At 40.6% G+C, this 20,353-nt stretch overlaps 1 protein-coding gene across 2 annotated transcripts in view; it reads left to right on the top strand.

Moving 5' to 3' along the window:
* The first annotated feature begins 1,364 nt into the window (after window positions 1-1,364).
* arhgap23a (Rho GTPase activating protein 23a) overlaps window positions 1,365-20,353 on the top strand; it is a 76,831-nt gene continuing 57,842 nt past the window's right edge. Inside the window, exon 1 of one of the 2 annotated variants that reach the window (XM_063018408.1) lies at window positions 1,365-1,439. In XM_063018408.1, the coding sequence (XP_062874478.1) occupies window positions 1,431-1,439 (9 nt within the window). In that variant the 5' untranslated portion in view covers window positions 1,365-1,430. Of the gene's footprint in view, window positions 1,440-13,648; window positions 13,912-20,353 lie in introns of those variants that run through there. The other variant, XM_063018407.1, reaches the window with a different exon arrangement.

The raw sequence follows: 20,353 nt of genomic DNA, 5'->3' as shown, positions 1-20,353 counted from the left end.
TTTCAGCTGAAAGTGAATTGGTTACTGTAATGAGATTATTGGCAACGATGACCAGACTTGATGGTCAAATGCAAGTTTATATGTATGAATGTACAGAAATACAGACTTAATACAAAATAAATTTCACTGTGAATGCTAAAGGCATTTGCTTAAAGCTCATAAAACACACACTTTTTATCTGAGCTGTTGTACATATGAGTTTCGGACCTAGACGTTGCACATAACTTGAATTGGGGCGCTCAGGTGGTGCAGCGGCAAAAAACACACTAGCACACCAGAGCTGACATTTCAAACTCATCAGTTCGAAACTTAGCTCTGCTATCCTGGAGGCTGGGCGCCTACATGAACAACGATTGGCTGTTCAAGGGCAGGGTGCCGGAGGGGGATTCCTCATAACTGATACAATTTCGACCTCTGCTGGCTGATTGATGGCGCCTGCACAGAGATGGGGAATAATGAGGATCAGGGTGTGTCTCTCCGTACACAAAGCTGATCCACATATGAATTTGCTTTGAGCAGGTGAAAAGATGCAGTCGGCTACTGCACATGTGTCGGGGGGGGGAGCGTGTGTTAATCACGGCTCTCTTTAATCAGGAGTGTAGATCAACATCAGTAGAGGGGAAGTGTAATGCAGTAGGGTGATTGCATACGACTAGATTGGGAGGAAAATTGGGGGAAAATGCAAAAAAAAAAAGAAATCTGCATTTATTACTTTTTAGTATTGTATTTTTATTGTGAGAGAGGTTAATAGTTTCTATGATTAATAGTTGTTTAGTTGTTAAATAAAAGTTCAGGCAGATAAAGAACTACATGTCCCTGCACGCCCTCTGAACATCCTGCGGACCACTAGCTTTGCGCCACCGAGTTCTGCCTCCTGTGCTCCATGGCAGCCGTTGTCAGTAACAACAGAGGATTAAGCCCAAGCATGAGCCAAACAGCTGTCTCATGGCATCTCCAGGACCAACCCCCTTCTTCCTGTCCTCGCCTGTCCTGCCTGCACTCCATACACACAAAAGGGGGAGGGTAGTGAGATGGGAGGAGTGGGAAGAAAAACAGGGAGGGGTAAATGAGGAAGGCGAGGAACCAGTGTAGACAAGCCAGTGTGAAATGAGAGGGAGTGGTGGGGAAGAAAGGAATCCTATATTTGTAAGTTCTACAGCATGGAGATCAGAGCAAGAGGCTAAATAATAAACACATTACCATTTCCTTCTGCTGGCACTGAGAAACCAGGAAACACCAATGAAGAGTGAGATGAAGCTTGATGATGGACAACGCGGGCTGAATTAATAGGGTGGAACATAAAGCATCTCTGAGGGTGTGCAGCTTGATGCAGAGCTCTGTGGATTTACTGGAAGAACATTTTGGGAATAGGATTCATAGGAATACGAGCAATGTTTGGGATCAGGAGGCAAGAGGAGGACCGATAAAGCATGGAGCAGGTGAGCCATACAATCAGTGTCTGGACTTTTCTTTTCTGAAATGGAAACAGCTGTGGTGCGGAGTAAAACTGGGTGTAAAACTGATAGCAATGCGTAAAGGCCTTTGCAAACTACATGATACAGTAGAAGCAAATTTTTAAAAACCCAAATTTAATACACATGACAGGAATACACTGGGGACAGGACAGCAGTCTATTGAAGGGCAACACCTACTCACACATTTAAGGCTCACTTAGACCCTGTGATAATTACGAGTAGCCAATCTGCCTTTTGCATATTTTCAGCAGGTGGAAGGAAACCACAAAATCTCATACAGATAGTTACTGAAGGCAAGGATCAAACCCAGGTCTTTAGGACCCATGTTGCTGTGCGGCAACCATACCACATGCTGTGACATTGTGCCATCTTCTTGTAAATGTTGAAAAGTCTTAAAATTTTCATTAGTTTCCTTTATGAACGTTGGTTACCTTCTGAAAACAGATGAATGAGAATACTACTCTAAATAACTACTCCAAAGCTTAAGTGAGTGATGCCTTGTGAAGGCAGGTGCCTTGGCAAGGGTGTATTCCTGCTTTGCACCCAGTGCTGTTAGTAGGCTCCAGTACCAGCAGGAGAAATAAATCAATAAATGATGGACGAAATTAGAGTTGATGTTATTGAAGTACTGACATTTGTGATGTTTTCAGCAAGTCTCCAGTGATATGGTTCATTGTCATGTTGTTGTAACATCGTATCGCCTGGGCCTGGCACATTCACACTCCATTAGGACGCTACAGAAAGCATTTTCTGTTGATGGCAAAAGCAAGCAACACAGCAGGACTCTCTCAGACAAGGTGAACATTTCTCACTGTGTGTGTCACATCGTGCTGTGAGCTCGTCTATCGGATCCACTTCGCAAGCCAAGTGCAATTCCACCAAGGTGAGATTTGTAATATGAGTAAAGTCAGTATGGAAGGTTGGAAGCTGGAGGCAAACATTGTATCCTGCAGCAGTAACATTTCCCTTCACAGTAACCGACCCTTCCTAAATAAAGATACCATCAGACCATTGATTCTTCTCCACTAATTTTACTACACACTAAGGCAGAAAGTGTTTTCCTAGCATCAAATCAAATTTCCAGATGGCAAAGTGTAATTCAACACACAAGGTTATTGCACTGATCCAGAATGTGTTTTACACCATTCCAACACACACTTAAGATTGGGCAAGTTAATCTTAGGCTTGTGTTCAGCTCATTAAGCATATAAATGTAATCTATATAGCTCCTGAAGGACAGGTTTTGTGACCTGCCTGACTGTCATTTAATGGGAAAGTCATATTTAACACCAATTAACTCATTCCTGTGATCCTCTTTGTTCATGTTCATCTATTGAGATTGGTGCACTGTATGCTGAATCCACTAGCAAACAGTCTACATACTTTTAATCATAGACTTCATATAAAGTTCCTTATGATGGGAAAATATCATTATAAGCAAAGATATGAACATTTGGGTTGGTATTTATTTATTACTAATACTTTGAGTGTGTAAGTCTTTCAAATATTAAGTGATTTGCCCTGTAGTAGCAAACTGGCAACAAACATGTCTTGGCTAAACCACTTCATTCTCATAAATGGGAAACTGTGTACATTTTTTTTTATTTATTAAAATAGCCCCTTGAGCTATGTAAAGCCTGTGCAATTATTATTACCTTTCAGCTGTCGCTAGCTTTAAAAACAGTGTCGACTAAACCTAAGAAAAGCAAGCTGGCAGAGATTCTGTAAGCAAGCCTGAGCTGGAATCTTAATCTATTTTTTTAAATTCAATTAAGCCTGAATGGTCATTGAAACAACCCAGCTGCCACGCATTGCTGTTCATGTTGCTTCATGTTCTCCTGCATTATGATCTTTCAAAAGAATCAGTAATGTTTCTAAGCTGGAGACAGATAAATGTCTGGCTTTTTATAAAGTCCTGATACTGACATTCATGACCATACAGGAATCAGAGCACATAATTTGGGGAAGAGGGGGGCATCATTATATGGGGTTGTTATTCTAGTGGATCAAATTTCATTTGACAGCAAACATAAGAACATAAATATTACAGGAGACTTTAGAAAAAACCGTAAATCCGTAAAGCCAATGTAAGGCTGTTTTTTAAATTCTTAAAAACGAAGGTAAAGGTGCATGCATGGCCCTAATTTAAATGGCATTAATATATATATATATATGTATAGGTCTGTTTATCAGAGGAAAACCTATACATTAAAGAAGTTTGACAAAAGAAATGGGTCAAAATTAGACCACAATACTGCAAATGCAGTTGTACTTGTTAACAATAGCTTTGCAAGAAAGTATCGGTGTTAATAATTTGGGTGTCTAATTAAAAACACCCTTTTTTGTTATTATCTGTAAGTTAAAATTAAAAAGACATTGTGTGTAAATTTAAAGCTTTTATCTTCTTCACTGTGTCATATGTTACACTTTAATTGTGAAAGATTCCCTGTTCTTATTCTATTTCTATTCCCTTTTTATTCTATTCCCCTCTTGCCTTCACTTTCTTGTTTTCTTTCTGCTGCTCTATTTCTTTAATGATAAATAATGTATGAACTCTCTCTCAGGGGACAGTCACATCCATGGCTGCTCCATTCTGGTGATGTAACCTCCCAGCAATAACACTGATGTCATTGTCATTATTATGAGTGTGTGGATCACATGTTTGACCTGTCCTGAGGTTTTACAGAATTTTTTTAATTAGCTACAAAAATTTAGGGTATTTAGTTAAAGCACAGTTGTCTTTAGGACTAGTGGTACCTTTTATCAGGTAAAGGTTACTTTTAAAAGCACCTTATACTGCCAAGATTCACCCTAAATTGAACTGTCAAGTAAACTGACTTAGTTTACTGCGTCTGGACAGAGTATAATTACAGACTATTGGCTAATCAGCTCATATTAAACGGAAGATTGTACGTAATTGAGTAATACTAATGCAAGTGATTTAAAACGTTAACACAGTGAAGAGGCAACATGTTCTCAGACGTCACCTGTCCACATCATATTTACTTATTGCTGTATAGTAATGTAACAAGGATAAACAGAATGTAATGATCTGCAGTAAGCATGAACACTACAATACCAAAAGTATGTAGACGCCTGACCATGAGCTTCTTGAACGTAGAGCTTCTTCTTCCTGTTGTCATTAATATGGCATGGTACCCAGAAGATTTTGGAATGTGTCTGCATTTAAATGGTCAGTCATGACATTGAATTGAAGCCTGCCTTACCATCGATGATGCCAATTCATCCCTAAGGTGTTCAGTGGGATTGATGTCAGGGTTCTGTGCAGGCCACTGAAAGTCCTCTACACCAAACCCTTTATATTATAGGATCTTTATATTAAAATATTAACAAGTTTGTTATACAGTATAAAAATTTACAGTATATGAGTATCATCTATGCCAGACTTATTTTTCAGGGACATGTAAAGTGCAAGTGACACTGGGATTGTAAATATTTCCATTTATATACCAACTGTATAAATCAGTACCCATGATGCTTGTAAAAAGTGGATTAGGAAGTAATTAACTTCATTGGCCAGCCCTGCTCATAATGCTTTTCCTTAGTTTAGAAAATGTCATAATTTCCTGTGGTATTTTATTGGTGTGTGTGAGTGTGTGTGTGTGTGTGTGTGTGTGTGTGTGTGTGTGTGTTTGTGTGTGTGTGTGTGTGTGTGTGAGGAGAGGTCATGGACATCTTTCAGGTTTTCTGAAGAAATTTTCTAGCACACTTTGACATTCTGAAACCGTTTATGCTGAGTCTCTTCCTTCAGGAATTGCTGTGTGTGACGTTTAGATGTAGATAAACAGATAGGTACACACACACACACACACACACACACACACTGTGATGAAGGGGCAGTGGCTTTCTGTTGTTTGAGGAAAAGGAAGAAATGGGTTATATAAAGCATTAATGTGTGCAGATACAGGCCGAGTACACAGGCTTCATCTTTCCTCTGTATAAGGGTTTGTAAGTCACATGATGTGTGTGTGTGTGTGTGTGTGTGTGTGTGTGCATCTTTGTAGAGAACTCTGCCTATGGGCAAATGTCAGACAGGCAGTTAATCAATACTCATTGCAGACATGTAGGAACACACACACACACACACACACACACATTAAAGTATCTCTGTCTTTGTCCTTTGGTTGTGACCCAGCTCCACAAAGCCAAAGGTGAAAAGTTGAAAGGCCATGTAGTCATGTGCACAGAAAGGGAGGGAGAGCTACAATACTACATGATCATGACTGTGTGTGTGTGTGTGTGTGTGTGAAAGTGTGTGTGTGTATGTATTGATGAGTAATAAACAGAGTATAATTATAGTGTTGAGGCCCAGCAAATAGTGCTGGTGAAGTGCAGCTCTATCTACTGAGGTTTGAGCCCTGCTACTGGTTATCGTTCGTTTGAAGGTTTGTTAATGGTAGTTTAGTTCCATGCCAAAAGTATTTCGGTAAGTAGTTAGATTTAGTGTCCTGTGTGTGTTTGTGTGGGGATCCTGATGTAAGCCAAGTGGCATATGAATAGGCTCTGAACTCAGTTTGATTTTGTTGATTTTGTGATGGTGGCATTTTCTTTTAGCATTAATATGAGAGTAGATATATGCTGATTGAAAACTCGTTCACTTATATTTACAGCCTTGTATTTAACTTGTGTGGTAGCTTAGCTTTTATCTCGTTTTTAGCATAGCAACGGTGGTTCAGCCTCTCTCTAAAATAGAAAATTAGCAAGAGTACTGACTGTGACTGTCTTGGCATTATGTTTTATGTTTAGTCACACTTGCCAATGAATCACACTTTTGAAATGACCTAGAAAACACACCAGTAAATAAAGATGCTGTTTATCAGACTGCACACAAACATCAGAGCTCTTTATTTAATCAGAATGAATTACTGCTATTTTTATACACGTAAAAATTTACATTGTGACCAATACTTAAAACCATACAAATTGAAATATGGATGTAAGCATTTACATGTACAGCGTTTGCATTCAGTCCCGTACACACTGTAGGTGCACTTGTGCTCCGTGAGCAGTTATTCAAAGCAGGTCTGTTTAAATTGGTCGACCAGGCGTCACATTTCTATTTACCTATCTGTTCATCTTTGTCCGGCTGCCTGGTGTTTGTCTCAGTGAAACTTTTTTTCTGCAGTGCCTCTGGATGTATTATCCTATCATCTTACAATTCATCCAGTTGCACAGATCTGCTTCTGACATTTTTAATGGACTCCTCTAACCAGCGGAGCATTAAAGCGCGGCGAAAGCACTGAAATGTCAGGATACACATCCTTTTAGACACATCCGATTCAAAATGTTTCTAATAACTGTTTCATGTTCTCATGGATATTGCAGATTATACAGACATTAATTTCAGAAAAGTTAGAACCATATGTAAAATACTAATAAAAAACAAAAAGTCATTTGTTAATTATCTGTGGCCTGGACTAAAATGCAAAATGTAACGTTTGACCCTATGAACTGTATTGTTTTTTCTTTTCGTAAATGTAATTTAATGCCTAAATTTTGCCATTCATTGTTAAAACTGGTAAAGAAAAGAAAATTGGGGTGTTCCGATTGTGCCGTAGTCTAATACACTAGCCCACCAATGCTTAGACTTGAACTCAACTGGATGCTCAACAGACACAACTCCCCTTGTGTGAGAGTTATGACCAGATGGGGATTTGCCTCCACACTGTTCCAACAGTGACTCCTTTTTCATTAAGGAGACATCAAGAGCGTCTGAACAATATCAATAGAGTAGTGTGGTGAGAATCGGCCTCTGCTCTGTGTAAAGACGCAGCTTCACATGCTGGAGATGTTCTGCAGCTGGCAGAGCTCTTTGGAATGTACAGGGGAATTGAGTACATCCAGTTTGGGTGTAAAATAGAGGGAACATGTACCTGTATGTATATCTTGGTAAAAATACAGCTATCCAAATTTCTAAGCAATGCAGCTGTAGCATTTTATACTCCAGAACATATATAATGTATAAACACATATTTAAATTTTATTCAAAGCATCCACAGATTGCATTCATTGTATTAATTCTTTATTTATTTTCTACAGTTGAGTTAAATATAGGTTGAAAGCACAGGCCACATGTGTTGCATCGATTATATTTCAACATGACTTCTTTAACAGCCTTTTGTTGGTATCTGATGCTTTCCGATTGGTGTCTGGACTCTGTAGGAAGTGAGGATATAGACTGGCATTTCCTGATAGGTGTCTGGCATTGAACTCCACTGGGGTGGAAATGTGGTATAAAGATACTTGCACTTTGACCCCATTAATGCAGACAAGTATGTGACTCATTTTATAGGATTGTAGTGGCAATACTAGGACAACTAGCTACATTACTAAATATAATAGCACTTAAACATACATGTGTTAGACACCCCACAGTTAAAATGCTGAATAAATTGAAACCTAGTACAACTGCTGGAGAAAATACATACGTGGTACATGTGTTAAAAAGAGCTGATTTATAACTGGGTAAGGGAATACTCAGGATAATGATTTAAATATTATTACAGTAAAGGACACTGGGGGGAAGCAAATGAACTGTTTACAGTAATGTTACTGTAGAACATCTGTAATGATTGTAACACTGCACCATCTTAAGCATGATTATACACGTATAATATCATGTACTCGCTGGAACTTACTATTAATAGAACACAATATTCACTCCTCTGACCTCTGAGCTTTTTTAATGTCATCCATAATTTATTATTCAGCATAGCACAGTACAATACGAACAACGCTTCCTGAACTGTCTTTCTACTTAAGAATCCACAAAAGTCTTTTTCCATATGACACAGAGAATCTATAACATGTCTGTTTATATATTCAGTTTCTAGACTACCAGTGTAAAATAGGAATAAAAATCACAATGTTTTTCTTTAACTTACCACCTTGGCATGTCAGATTAATTCATAATTGGAGAATGTCTGCATATTTAATTGATTGGGAAATGAAAGATGCTGGGAGCTCAGTAAGGATTCAACATGGGGAATCATTTATAAGTGAAACACGGTAACTTAGGAATTAACATAGCTTATAACGATGTTATGCATTTTAATTCCTACAGATCTGTTGGTTATGGATTTGTTCTACATCACTTTGCATGTACAGTGACAAAACTTTGGTAACCTGGTATTTACAATGGTTTTAAATGTTACAGGGGCTTAAGTGAGCACGTGTAATGCTGTATGTGGATCAGGGATTTTCAACCTCATGGGTCACCATTTCTTCTCTCATCTTTAAGAGGAGGTGATGTAGGCAGGGAGGAAGTGGTGGTATGTAGAGTATGGGCTGCTATAGGTGATTAAGGAGGAAATAGGAAATGACTGCATAGAGGAACAGGGTTTAAACACACAACCACATGCACATGATGGTGCCCAGACAAAAAGTAAAACATACAGTTGAACATTTATCAGACTTTTATACTGTTGTTTAGACTGATTATCCTGAACATGACTAGGCAGATCTGTGTTTTACAAACCATATGGCCAAAAGTATGTGGACATCCCTCCTAATTATTCAGTTCAGGTGTTTCAGCCACCCATTCCTTTTTTCCTAAAATCTATTAAGACATTGTTTGACATGGTTAGTGTGGAGGAACTCCAGTGGCCTGCTCAAAACCATGACCTCAACTCCATTTAACAACTGATAGGTGTATAAAAACACTTCAGAATCATAACCTGCTTTGTGCAGCATTTTGGTTTAGTTTATGAAATGTACGTTGATGGGAGTGTAGATGTGCAGAAGCGAATGGGCTAAAAGTTAGCTTAAAGCTACAAACATACAAATGATTGATTTGAGCACTGCTAACTGCTAATGAATGAGTCCTGGTCCATCACATGTCCATGTCTAATGTTTAATTTGATTTGGACTCTTTGAAGCAGTGTGTGGACAAGGATTCTCTCTCTCCCTCTCACACACACACTCTCTCACACACTTTAACACAAGGGTATTGTGCAAGTTTCCATTACTGGAAATAAAGCATCACTTAATCTCATTATCAGTCGGTCCAGTGCTTGACTGAGCTTAATGTACACTTTTAAGTATGTAGACACCTGCCTATTAGCGTGTTGGATATTCAGTTTAAAAACCATAGGCATTATATTATTATATAAGTTGGTCTGTTCTTAACGGCCATTACAGCCACCGATTTCTGGGAAGGCCACTGGAGTTCTTCTACAGCAAGCTGACTGGACCTTGCTTGAGCTTTATGGACCTTGCTTTGTGCAATAGGGGCACAGACATGCTGGAATGGAAAAGGTTCTATAAGAAATGAGTGTGGCTAAAACACCCAAACACATTGTTTATGCTGCTTGCATTGTAATTATGGCTTGGACAGTGGTAGCCTAGTGGATGGAGCTTTGGGCTATCAACTGGAAGATTGGCGGTTCAAATCCAGGCTCTGCTAAGCAGCCACTGTTGGGTCCTTGAGCAAGGCCCTTAACCCTGTCTGCTCAAGGGGGGCCGTACGATGGCTGACCCTGCGCTCTGACCCCAGCTTCCAAACAAACTGGGATATGCGAAGAAAAAATTTCATTGTAATGTACAACAGTATTTGTATATATGACAAAGAAAGGATTTCTCTTAAATCTATCTTAATAAGTAATGGGCATATATACTATATAGCCAAAAGTATGTAGACACCCTATAATGAACTTGTTGGACATCCTATTACAAAACCATGTAGAGCCCCCCACCCAAAACATGCTGCAATAAAGCCTCCACTTTTCTGGAAAGGCTTTCTACAAGATTTTGAAGTGTGTCTATAAGAATTTGATGATACTTATCAAACCATGAGTTTATGGTTTGTTTACAGTGACACAGTAGTCATGCTGGCACAGGTAAGTGAGAGGATGAATGGCCAAAATACACTGTAAAACTACATTTAAAAAATATCAGAATGTGTGTAAACATGGTCTCAATCCTTCAGCCATTCATAAAAACGATTGTATGTTGGTGCAAACTGTAGTTTTAGCATTGTTGTGCAGTGCAGTGTGAAACAGGATGAAAATAGTGAACTCTTTATTTCTCTCCTCTCTGTGGAACTTTGCAGCTTTTAGCATTTGCCCCTTTTTCTTTTTTTACTCTGATGTTATGACTTTACCCCCTACCTATCTCTATCTGGGCACAAAGAGCTCTTTGTGTTTTACAGCCTCAAACTGTGGCTTTTTTACTTTCTGAATACTGCATGCACCCTTAATTAAAGCATGTAGAACACTGGAGCTCAACTCTGTATCTTACAAACACAATGTTTAAACTCTTATACTCTTCTTTTTCTTAGATGGTTTTTTCTTAGAATACTTTACATATTACACCATTTGTGCTATCGAGGACATGCTGTTATAGATATGAGGCACCAGCGGGCGTGGTTTTGGCTGCTTAAAGTGCCATAAATTCAATTCTGACTCCTGGAGACCGTATGGATAGTGTTTCTCCAGAACATCCTGTCTTCTGTTTGGGTCTTCAGTCTTCTTAATGGCTTGTTCACTGTTCCTCTAATTGTATCCATGTATCTTGTAGCTGGACGTCCGCTTCCTTTTTACCTTCAAATCTTTTTTTAAGAAATATGTCTTTATCAAATATAGCAAAAATGTCTTTGCCATGTAAGGTGTTTATGTAAATTCTAAATAATTACAGCTGAGAGTGTCACTGAGAGAGTGGCAGTCATGTAAATATTGTGTATACTCGACACAAGGGGGAGCTGTACGTGCTCTTTCTTTCAGCTCTTGCTCTGTTCTAACCCAGGACATCTGAATTATTGCAAGTAGAGAGTGGAGCAGAGAGGGACTGAGAGAGTGCTGGAGCAAGTGAGAGACTGGGACCATGGAGTGAGAGAGTGAGTGAGGGATGATGGAGTGAGAGAGTAAGTGATTAAGGGAGGGAAGGAGAGAGTAAGTGAGTGAGTGAGTGAATGAGGGAGTGAGAGAGTGAGTAAGGAAGCGAGTGAGAGAGTGAGGGAGGGAGTGAGTGAGTGAGTGGATGAGGGAGTGAGAGAATGAATGAGAGAGTGAGTGAGTGGATGAGGGAGTGAATGACAGAGTGGATGAGGGAGTGAGTGAGTGAATAAGAGAGTAAGTGAGTGAATGAATGAGGGAGGGAGTGAGTAATGGATGAGGGAGTGAGAGTGAGTGGATGAGTGATGGAAGGGAGGGGGAGTGAGAGAGTGAGTGGATGAGGGAGTGAGTGAGTGAGTTAATGAGAGAGTATGTGAGTGAGTGGATGAGGGACTGAGTGAGTGAATGAGGGAGTGAGTGAGTGAGCGAGTGAATGAGGGAGTAAGTGAGTGAGTGGATGAGGGAGTGAGTGAGTGAGTGAGTGAATGAGAGAGTGAGTGAGTGAGTGAGTGAGTGAATGAGAGAGTGAGTGAGTGAGTGAATGAGAGAGTGAATGAGTGAGTGAGTGGATGAGGGAGTGAGTGAGTGAGTGAATGAGAGAGTGAGTGAGTGGATGAGGGAGTGAGTGAGTGGATGAGGGAGTAAGTGAGTGAGTGAGTGGATGAGGGAGTGAGTGAGTGAGTGAGTGAATGAGAGAGTGAGTGAGTGGATGAGGGAGTGAGTGAGTGAATGAGAGAGTGAGTGGATGAGGGAGTGAGTGAGTGGATGAGGGAGTGAGTGAGTGAATGAGAGAGTGAGTGAGTGGATGAGGGAGTGAGTGAGTGGATGAGGGAGTGAGTGAGTGAATGAGAGAGAGAGTGAGTGAGTGAGTGAGAGAGTGAGTGGATGAGGGAGTGAGTGAGTGGATGAGGGAGTGAGTGAGTGAATGAGAGAGTGAGTGAGTGAGTGAGAGAGTGAGTGGATGAGGGAGTGAGTGAGTGAATGAGAGAGTGAGTGAGTTATGGAAAGGAGTGAGGGAGTGAGGGAGTGAGTGAATGAGAGAGTGAGTGGATGAGGGAGTGAGTGAGTGGATGAGGGAGTGAGTGAGTGAATGAGAGAGTGAATGAGAGAGGGAGTGAGTGATGGAAAGGAGTGAGAGAGTGAGTGAGTGAGTGGATGAGGGAGTGAGTGAGTGAATGAGAGAGTGAGTGAGTGGATGAGTGAGTGAGTGAGTGGATGAGGGAGTGAGTGAGTGAATGAGAGAGTGAGTGGATGAGTGAGTGAGTGAATGAGAGAGGGAGTGAGTGATGGAAAGGAGTGAATGAGAGAGTGAGTGAGTGATGGAAAGGAGTGAATGAGAGAGTGAGTGAGTGGATGAAGGAGTGAGTGAGTGGATGAGGGAGTGAGTGAGTGAATGAGAGAGTGAGTGAGTGAGTGAGTGAGTGGATGAGGGAGTGAGTGAGTGAATGAGAGAGTGAGTGAGTGAGTGAATGAGAGAGTGAGTGAGTGAATAAGAGAGTGAGTGAGTGAGTGAATGAGAGAGTGAGTGAGTGAATGAGAGAGTGAGTGAGTGATGGAAAGGAGTGAGTGAGTGAGAGAGTGAGTGGATGAGGGAGTGAGTGAGTGAATGAGAGAGTGAGTGGATGAGGGAGTGAGTGAGTGAGTGGATGAGTGAGTGAGTGAGTGAATGAGAGAGTGAGTGGATGAGGGAGTGAGTGAGTGAATGAGTGAGTGAGTGGATGAGGGAGTGAGTGAGTGAATGAGAGAGTGAGTGAGTGATGGAAAGGAGTGAGTGAGTGAGTGAGTGAGTGAGTGAGAGAGTGAGTGGATGAGAGAGTGAGTGGATGAGGGAGTGAGTGAGTGGATGAGTGAGTGAGTGAGTGGATGAGGGAGTGAGTGGATGAGGGAGTGAGTGAGTGAATGAGTGAGTGAGTGGATGAGGGAGTGAGTGAGTGAGTGGATGAGTGAGTGAGTGAGTGGATGAGGGAGTGAGTGAGTGGATGAGGGAGTGAGTGAGTGAATGAGAGAGTGAGTGGATGAGGGAGTGAGTGAGTGAATGAGTGAGTGAGTGGATGAGGGAGTGAGTGAGTGAATGAGAGAGTGAGTGAGTGATGGAAAGGAGTGAGAGAGTGAGTGAGTAAGTGAGTGAGTGGATGAGGGAGTGAGTGAGTGAATGAGAGAGTGAGAGAGTGAGTGAGTGAATGAGAGAGTAAGTGAGTGATGGCAAGGAGTGAGTGAGTGAGTGAGTGATATAAGGGGGAGGGGGTTTATGCGCAGGATTTAGTCTGATCCTGATCAGAACCCAGCGGTGAGGGAGCGGATTGAGATCAGGCGGGAGGAGCAGGAGAAGCGGGAGGAGGGGTGAGAGGAGACCAAACAACGGGAAAAGCAGAGCGGGACGGAAACGGTAGAACGTGTGGAGGGTGCCCGCCGCCCCTCATCGCCCCGGTACGAACTTTATTACCGCCGCAGTTTGGGATTAACGGCTCTAGTTCGCGCATCGCGACTTTCTGCGCTGTAAATCGGCCCTGCAGCCGGAGTGCAGCTGCCCAATGAATGGAGTAGCGTTTTGTCTTGTTGGAATTCCTCCGCGTGTAGAGAGTGAGGTGAGTTCAACGGCTCCGCTTTTTTCTCTAGTTCGCGCTGTACTTAAAAACGTGCTAACATCGAGCTCATGTCGAGTCTGGAAGGGATTTATTGTACTAATTCATGCAGGTAATGCTGAGAACGTGTCGTGGTGTGGACACGGAGCGTGATTTCCTAAGAGGATTAAATACACACAGTGATAAAAACACTGTACAAACTGGAGTCATGATTGCAGTCGCTTGCTTTTCTGCTTAGTTTGGTACTATTTTACGATGCATTCAGCTCATAGCTCAGTTTAATAGATTATCCAGATGCCTGGGTGTGTGTTTCCCTCGTTTGCCCAAATCTGCACCCCTCAGATGGCACATTCGTGCCCTTAATGTCACTTCTGTAGTGCATGCTGTGTTCAAAATCCCACCCTGCTGTACGACATGGTTTGTCAGACTAGCCTGGTTGCAGTATTTGTTGCTGCGTACCATGTTCTCATAGTTCTGTAATAAGCAATACGTTACAACATCATTACACAGTGAGTTAGTGTAGTTGCCACTGTTTGCATACTTTAATCTAATGCAAATATTGAGCTTAATGGAAAAAAAGACTATTAAGAAGTTCAAATGCCATTTTAAGTCTTTAAGCAACATTTTTTTTTCAACATAAGCCCTATCACACAACATGATGTTTCGTTGTACTGCATAATTATAAATCAGGTTTATCCTGCCAGGCATGTTGCACATATTAGTCAAAGTAAGTGCACATAAACAGAGATCCCACGTCCATTTTCAATGCAACACTACAATCAAAGCTTTAAGTATTGTTCAATTGTATATTTATTTATTTATTAGGATTTTAACATCATGTTTTACACTTTGGTTACATTCATGACAGAAACAGTAGTTATTCATTACACAAGATTCATTAGTTTACAAGTTTTTAATATCAAACACAGTCATGGACAATTTAGTGTCTCCAATTCACCTCACTTGCACGTCTTTGTACTGTGAGAGGAAACCGGAGCACCCGGAGGAAACCCACGCAGACACGGGGAGAACATGCAAACTCCACACAGGAAGGACCCGGACCGCTCCAGCTGGGAATCAAACGCAGGACCTTCTCTCTGATGGCTACCCATCGCGCCATCATGCTGCCCCTTTATTAGTCTAGTAAAAGTTCATTTACTAAGTGCTACTTTACATATTACATCATGACATACATCATTGTGTTTGCTCTATTACCTTGACATTAATAAGATAAATGGCATTTGAGATTTTATACTAGTCGATCAGTAAATCGGCTTTAAACCTCTCTGTTTTTAACACGTCTGTACTGAGACCTTTACGATAAATCTAGGGAAGAAATTTGCCAGTATTTAAAGGAATTTTAAGCAGTTCATCTCTTTCCACCTCACTCTCTGTGTGTTTCGTTCTCTCTGTCCTTGAGGCTGCAGTCTGCTTTAATCCAACACTTGAAAGCAGTCATCGACCCAAAGAGGCGCCACCTATTTGTAAACATCTGGATGTTGCTGCAGTGTCACCTGCAAATAATAAATGTCTGCCCTTTATGTTGTTTTTCCTTGGCATTCAGCCTTTTACCCCCCTCTTCCCTCGCCAAGACTTGCATGAATCTCTTTGTTGATTCAGTTGTTGTTCAGTGCTGGTAATGAGGAAATGTCACTGCGTGTTCGTCTGATTATAGTGGTCGCTTTAATGTTTTCTGATCGGTTGGTACCGACCTGTACATGCTGCATAATAAATTGTCCATGACTGTGTTCGACGCTAAAAACTTAAACTGATGAATCTTGTGTTACCAGTAACTACCTGTCCTGTCATGAATGTAACCAAGTGTGTAAAACATGATGTTAAAATCCTAATACATAAATACTCACATTACGCACACTGTGGACAGTTTAAGCACATGTTTTCCCTAAAACTAAGCTTGTATTAGACTAAGTGTTAGACTAAGTGTGCATGTCTGTGCTGATCTGGGAACTACGCAGCACGTGGGTTGATCGTTGAGGCTGAAATTTTTATGGCACGTTGAATAATTAGTTCAATGTACATTTTCACATTTGACTGAATTACAGCGTCCATCTGGAACACTGGTTTGAAGGCAGTTAAAAATAATGCTGGATTTGGGCAGTTCCTTCTAAACAGAGCACCCTAAAAGGAAATGTACAGCTGAATGTTCAGCCTTGTTGAGATTCCTGAACAGTAGGTATTTTTAGCATTCATTAAAAATGACTGTGATTTTAGTGAATGTCTAGTTAAAAGATGTTAAAAACCATGTTTCTGTGCAGCACTTCTGGGTCTGGGTTTAGAAATCAGCTTTAGCTTGTAATATTTATTTTAACCAATAACTGATCATTATTCAAAGATTAACTGTTAACCGACAAGTTTCATTTCAACACGTCTTTATGCTTGAGCGCACGGATGGCACAATGGTCTAGCCCATCACTGCTGACATGTCGAGCTCTCAAGTGTGAAACTGACCAGGCGAATGTCTGAGGGAGGGCCGGGCTAAAGGGTTCCCTGATTACTCAGGCAGCTGAGTATTAAAGACCTTGCTCAGATGCCCAACAGTGTCAACTTGGCAGTGACCAAGCTAACCAGCAACCTTCTGATTAATATTCAGTAGAGCAATAAGCATGTACTCTGTTTGCTCTGTTTGGACAAGTGGTTCTGCTACTAAAACTTTAAATCAGCAGGAATAAAACAAGCACAATTCAGCTAATGGATATAATAAAATTGCTTATCATTTGTGTTTAAACATCAGTAGAATTGTACTTTTCCACACAGCTTTTATTGATAAGCACAATCGGGTGTGTGTGTGGCACCGAGCATCCGCTGTTACGCAGCACAAAAGATGCATTCTGGAACTATTATCTCTCACTAATCAAAACAGCATGCAAGTGATTCTTTGTCACATGACTCTCAGTACAGACGTCAGCATGTGAATTATTTACAAATTAATTTAATACACGTGGTGATAAATCCCAGAAATAAGAGCAGAAAATGTACATGCAGGTTTTATCTGTAAGCTCAATCGGGCAGGAAACAGTCGAGCATGTGGTGATTGTATGACCCATATTGTAAAATCCTTCCCCCTACACACACACACACGTATATATTAGATATCTGGAGGCCAATGCTCATGAGGAATGAGCTAAGATTCCTCAGGAACGCTGACAGAACCCGGTGTCTGGTTATGCATCACATCTGCAGCTGGTCGTAACAGCATAATGTTCTCTACTAAAGACACTCATCATGAAGGAGACTGCAGTGGTCATTAGAAATGATATTTTGTGTTAAATTGGGAGAAACCACTTATATTTATAAGTTATATTAGTTGTGTTAAGTTATTTAAGTTTGGTTTATTGCAAACAAAGGTTGCTAATAAACCTAATCTGCAATGGGGGTTAAATAATTTTAACTTTGAACTGCAACTGTGAACATTTTACACATTATCCAAGTACTGATGTGGAAGAAAACATTACAGTGTTTTGATTATCATAATAACACCACCTTGAAATTTCATTTGTTAAAATAAATGTTCACACACACACACACACACACACACACACACACACACTGTAATAACTACTGTATATATTTATGAGGTTATTATATATAATTATACTGTAGGTTATACATATTTCTATGTTTATTGGGTAATTACTAGATTCTCTTTATAGCATCATACTGTTGTTCAGTGAAGCTTCAGTAGGGCGTTGGCCCGAGATGCTTTTCCCAGAAGACAGAGAACACATAACAATAATGGCTGTTCATTGATCCATCCCCTCCTCCATCCGTTTTCTCTTTCTTCTGTATCTTTCCTTCCCTGGTTTGTCTTAATATTACTAATAATATTTAATATTAGTAATATATATATACAGTACAGGCCAAAAGTTTGGACACACCAGCCAAAAGTTTGGACACACCTTCTCTTCAATGTTTTTTCTTGATTATTTTTATTTTCTACATTGTAGATTAATACTGAAGACATCCAAACTATGAAGAATTATGTAGTGAACCAAAAAGTGTTAAACAAACCAGAATATGTTTTATATTTTACCAACTCTACCTCTGCACAACCCAACTGATGGTCTCAAACACATTAAAAAAGCAACAAATTCCAAAAATTCACTCTAGACAAGGCACAAACATTCATTGAAAACCATTCCAGGTGGAAACCTAATAAAGCTGGTTGAGAAAATTTCAAAGAGTGTGCAAATCTGTCATTAAAGCAAAAGATGGCTACTTTGAAGAATCTAAAATATAAAACATATTCTTTGTTGTTTAACACTTTTTTGTTTACTACATAATTCCATATGTGTTCCTTCATAGTTTGGATGTCTTTAGTATTAATCTACAATGTAGAAAATTTAAAAAAATTAAGAAAAACCACAGGAATGAGAAGGTGTGTCCAAACTTTTGGCCTGTACTGTATATATATATATATATATATATTATTTTTTATTCAGTATAGTGGTTAGTGGTTGTAAGATAAGATAAGATAGCACTTTATTGATCCCAAAGGAAATTGCAGAAAATTGTAGCAGCCACTTATTACTGTGAACCCTGTGGCTTCTCAGACAAACCCACGTGTGTTCCCAAACCAACAGTATAAGAGAATTACTGGTTTAAATACTCTAATACAGAATGCATTATTTACAATAGAATTTATGTACACTGTGTAGTGCACAACGTCTTACACATTTGTTGTAATGAAGTCTGGTGAGAATGCAGTTCCATTCACTGAATCTGTCCATTGCTTGGCTAAAATAATAATTCTCAAACTCAGTAAATTGCCATATTAGGGCTTCAATGATCAGAGTATACTGTATACATGACCAGTCGAATAATCAAATAACAGCAGAGATATGTAGGATCGGATTATTAGGTTGCATGGAAATGCCGTCCAGGGGTTGAGCCTCGGTGATAAGAGAGACGTTGTTTAACTGTGCATCTATAAACAGGCCTGAATAATGACATCACTCGTTTGTGTGTGTTTATATGAGAGGAATCTGGCGGGGGTGAGAGCTGAGGGGGTGAATTTTTTTGGGGGAAAAAAATGTAAACAAAACAACATGAGCCTGATGCCTGATGACCCACGCCTCAAGCGTTCATTACTGTAGAAAATAGAAGAGAAGGAAACAAGGAACAGTGTAGAAACAGAAGGAAACAGAAGAACTGCTGGAGAGTGGGAGAATTATGTTGAAGGCTTGTGCTGGAGTGTGAGCGGGTGGAGTTGTTGTACATTTTTGTGATCTGTTGTTTTGTGTTCTGTACTGTGTTGACTGTGGTGCAGTAAGAGGAATCTACGATGCAGAGGATAAACAAAACAGATTTAATGTAAAGCCAGGCTAAATATTACAGTAAAGATAAACAAGTATTCCACTTCTCTGTTCTACAGTATATTTATTTATGCATTTTTCTCCTTTCTTTAGCGTAGCCTATTACTTTTCTGCTGCTGGGGATCCCGATTGCGTTCGAGGAGGGTATATTTGCCAACTCCACGGCCCTTCCGTCGCATGCGCAGTCCCTACAGCTCTTCTTTTACGCCTGTGCTTTGGTATATTTGCACAAGAGGCCCCTCCACTTCTGCACGGGCGCCTCGGTCTGCTAACCAGGGTCCATGCACAGTGTTTGAAGACCCCACCCACATAGTCCTGTCCTTTCCCCACTCAGCAGACACAGTGGCCAATTTTATCTGCTGCAGGCACTGCCAATTGTGCCCACTAGATGGCGCCCAGTCGACCAGTAGCAGAGCCAAGATTCTAACCGAAGAGTTCAGAATCTCAGTGCTGGTGTGCTAGTGGATTATCCCGCTCTGCCACCGGAGCTCCCGGAGGAAACCCACACAGACATGGGGAGAACATGCAAACTCTACACAGAAAGGACCCAGACCGCTCCACCTGGGAATCGAACCCAGGACCTTCTTGCTGTGAGTCGACAGTGCTACCCACCGAGATACCGTGCCGCCGTAATCCATTGAATTAGAGACCTTGGCACCGTTCAATCTACTCTGTATCTGTATTTTCTTCTAACAGGGTTTGAGCAAATTTACTAGAGTAAATCTAAGTAAATGTTTCCTGAAGGAAGCTCTTCTGTAAGTCGCTCTGGATAAAATTACTATTAGAATCTCTCTTCCCTCTGCCATGCTTCCTCAATTCTGTCAGATGGAAATGATACAATGCTACAGCTATTATGATCTATTTCTACCTCGATATAAACGATTCACACTTTTTTCATTGTTGATTAAATGTATCATCATGTTGCTCAGCTCTACCCCCTCTAGTCCTGTCAGATTTCAGGTGTTAGGCCTCTATAGCTTTTTTTCTACCGTGTACGTGAGCGAATGCACTTTGCAGCACGTGCTACAGTCACAGATTTGTGTGGAATAACATCAGATGTAATCGAGCACTCGAAGAATCCATGAGTTTCTTTGAAGGATCGTGTCGGGGCA

This window comes from Trichomycterus rosablanca, chromosome 22 (assembly GCF_030014385.1).
Source record: "Trichomycterus rosablanca isolate fTriRos1 chromosome 22, fTriRos1.hap1, whole genome shotgun sequence".
Taxonomy (NCBI): Eukaryota; Metazoa; Chordata; class Actinopteri; order Siluriformes; family Trichomycteridae; genus Trichomycterus; species Trichomycterus rosablanca.
Note: the sequence above shows the minus strand (reverse complement) of the source record. Positions and strands in the feature narration are given on the sequence as shown.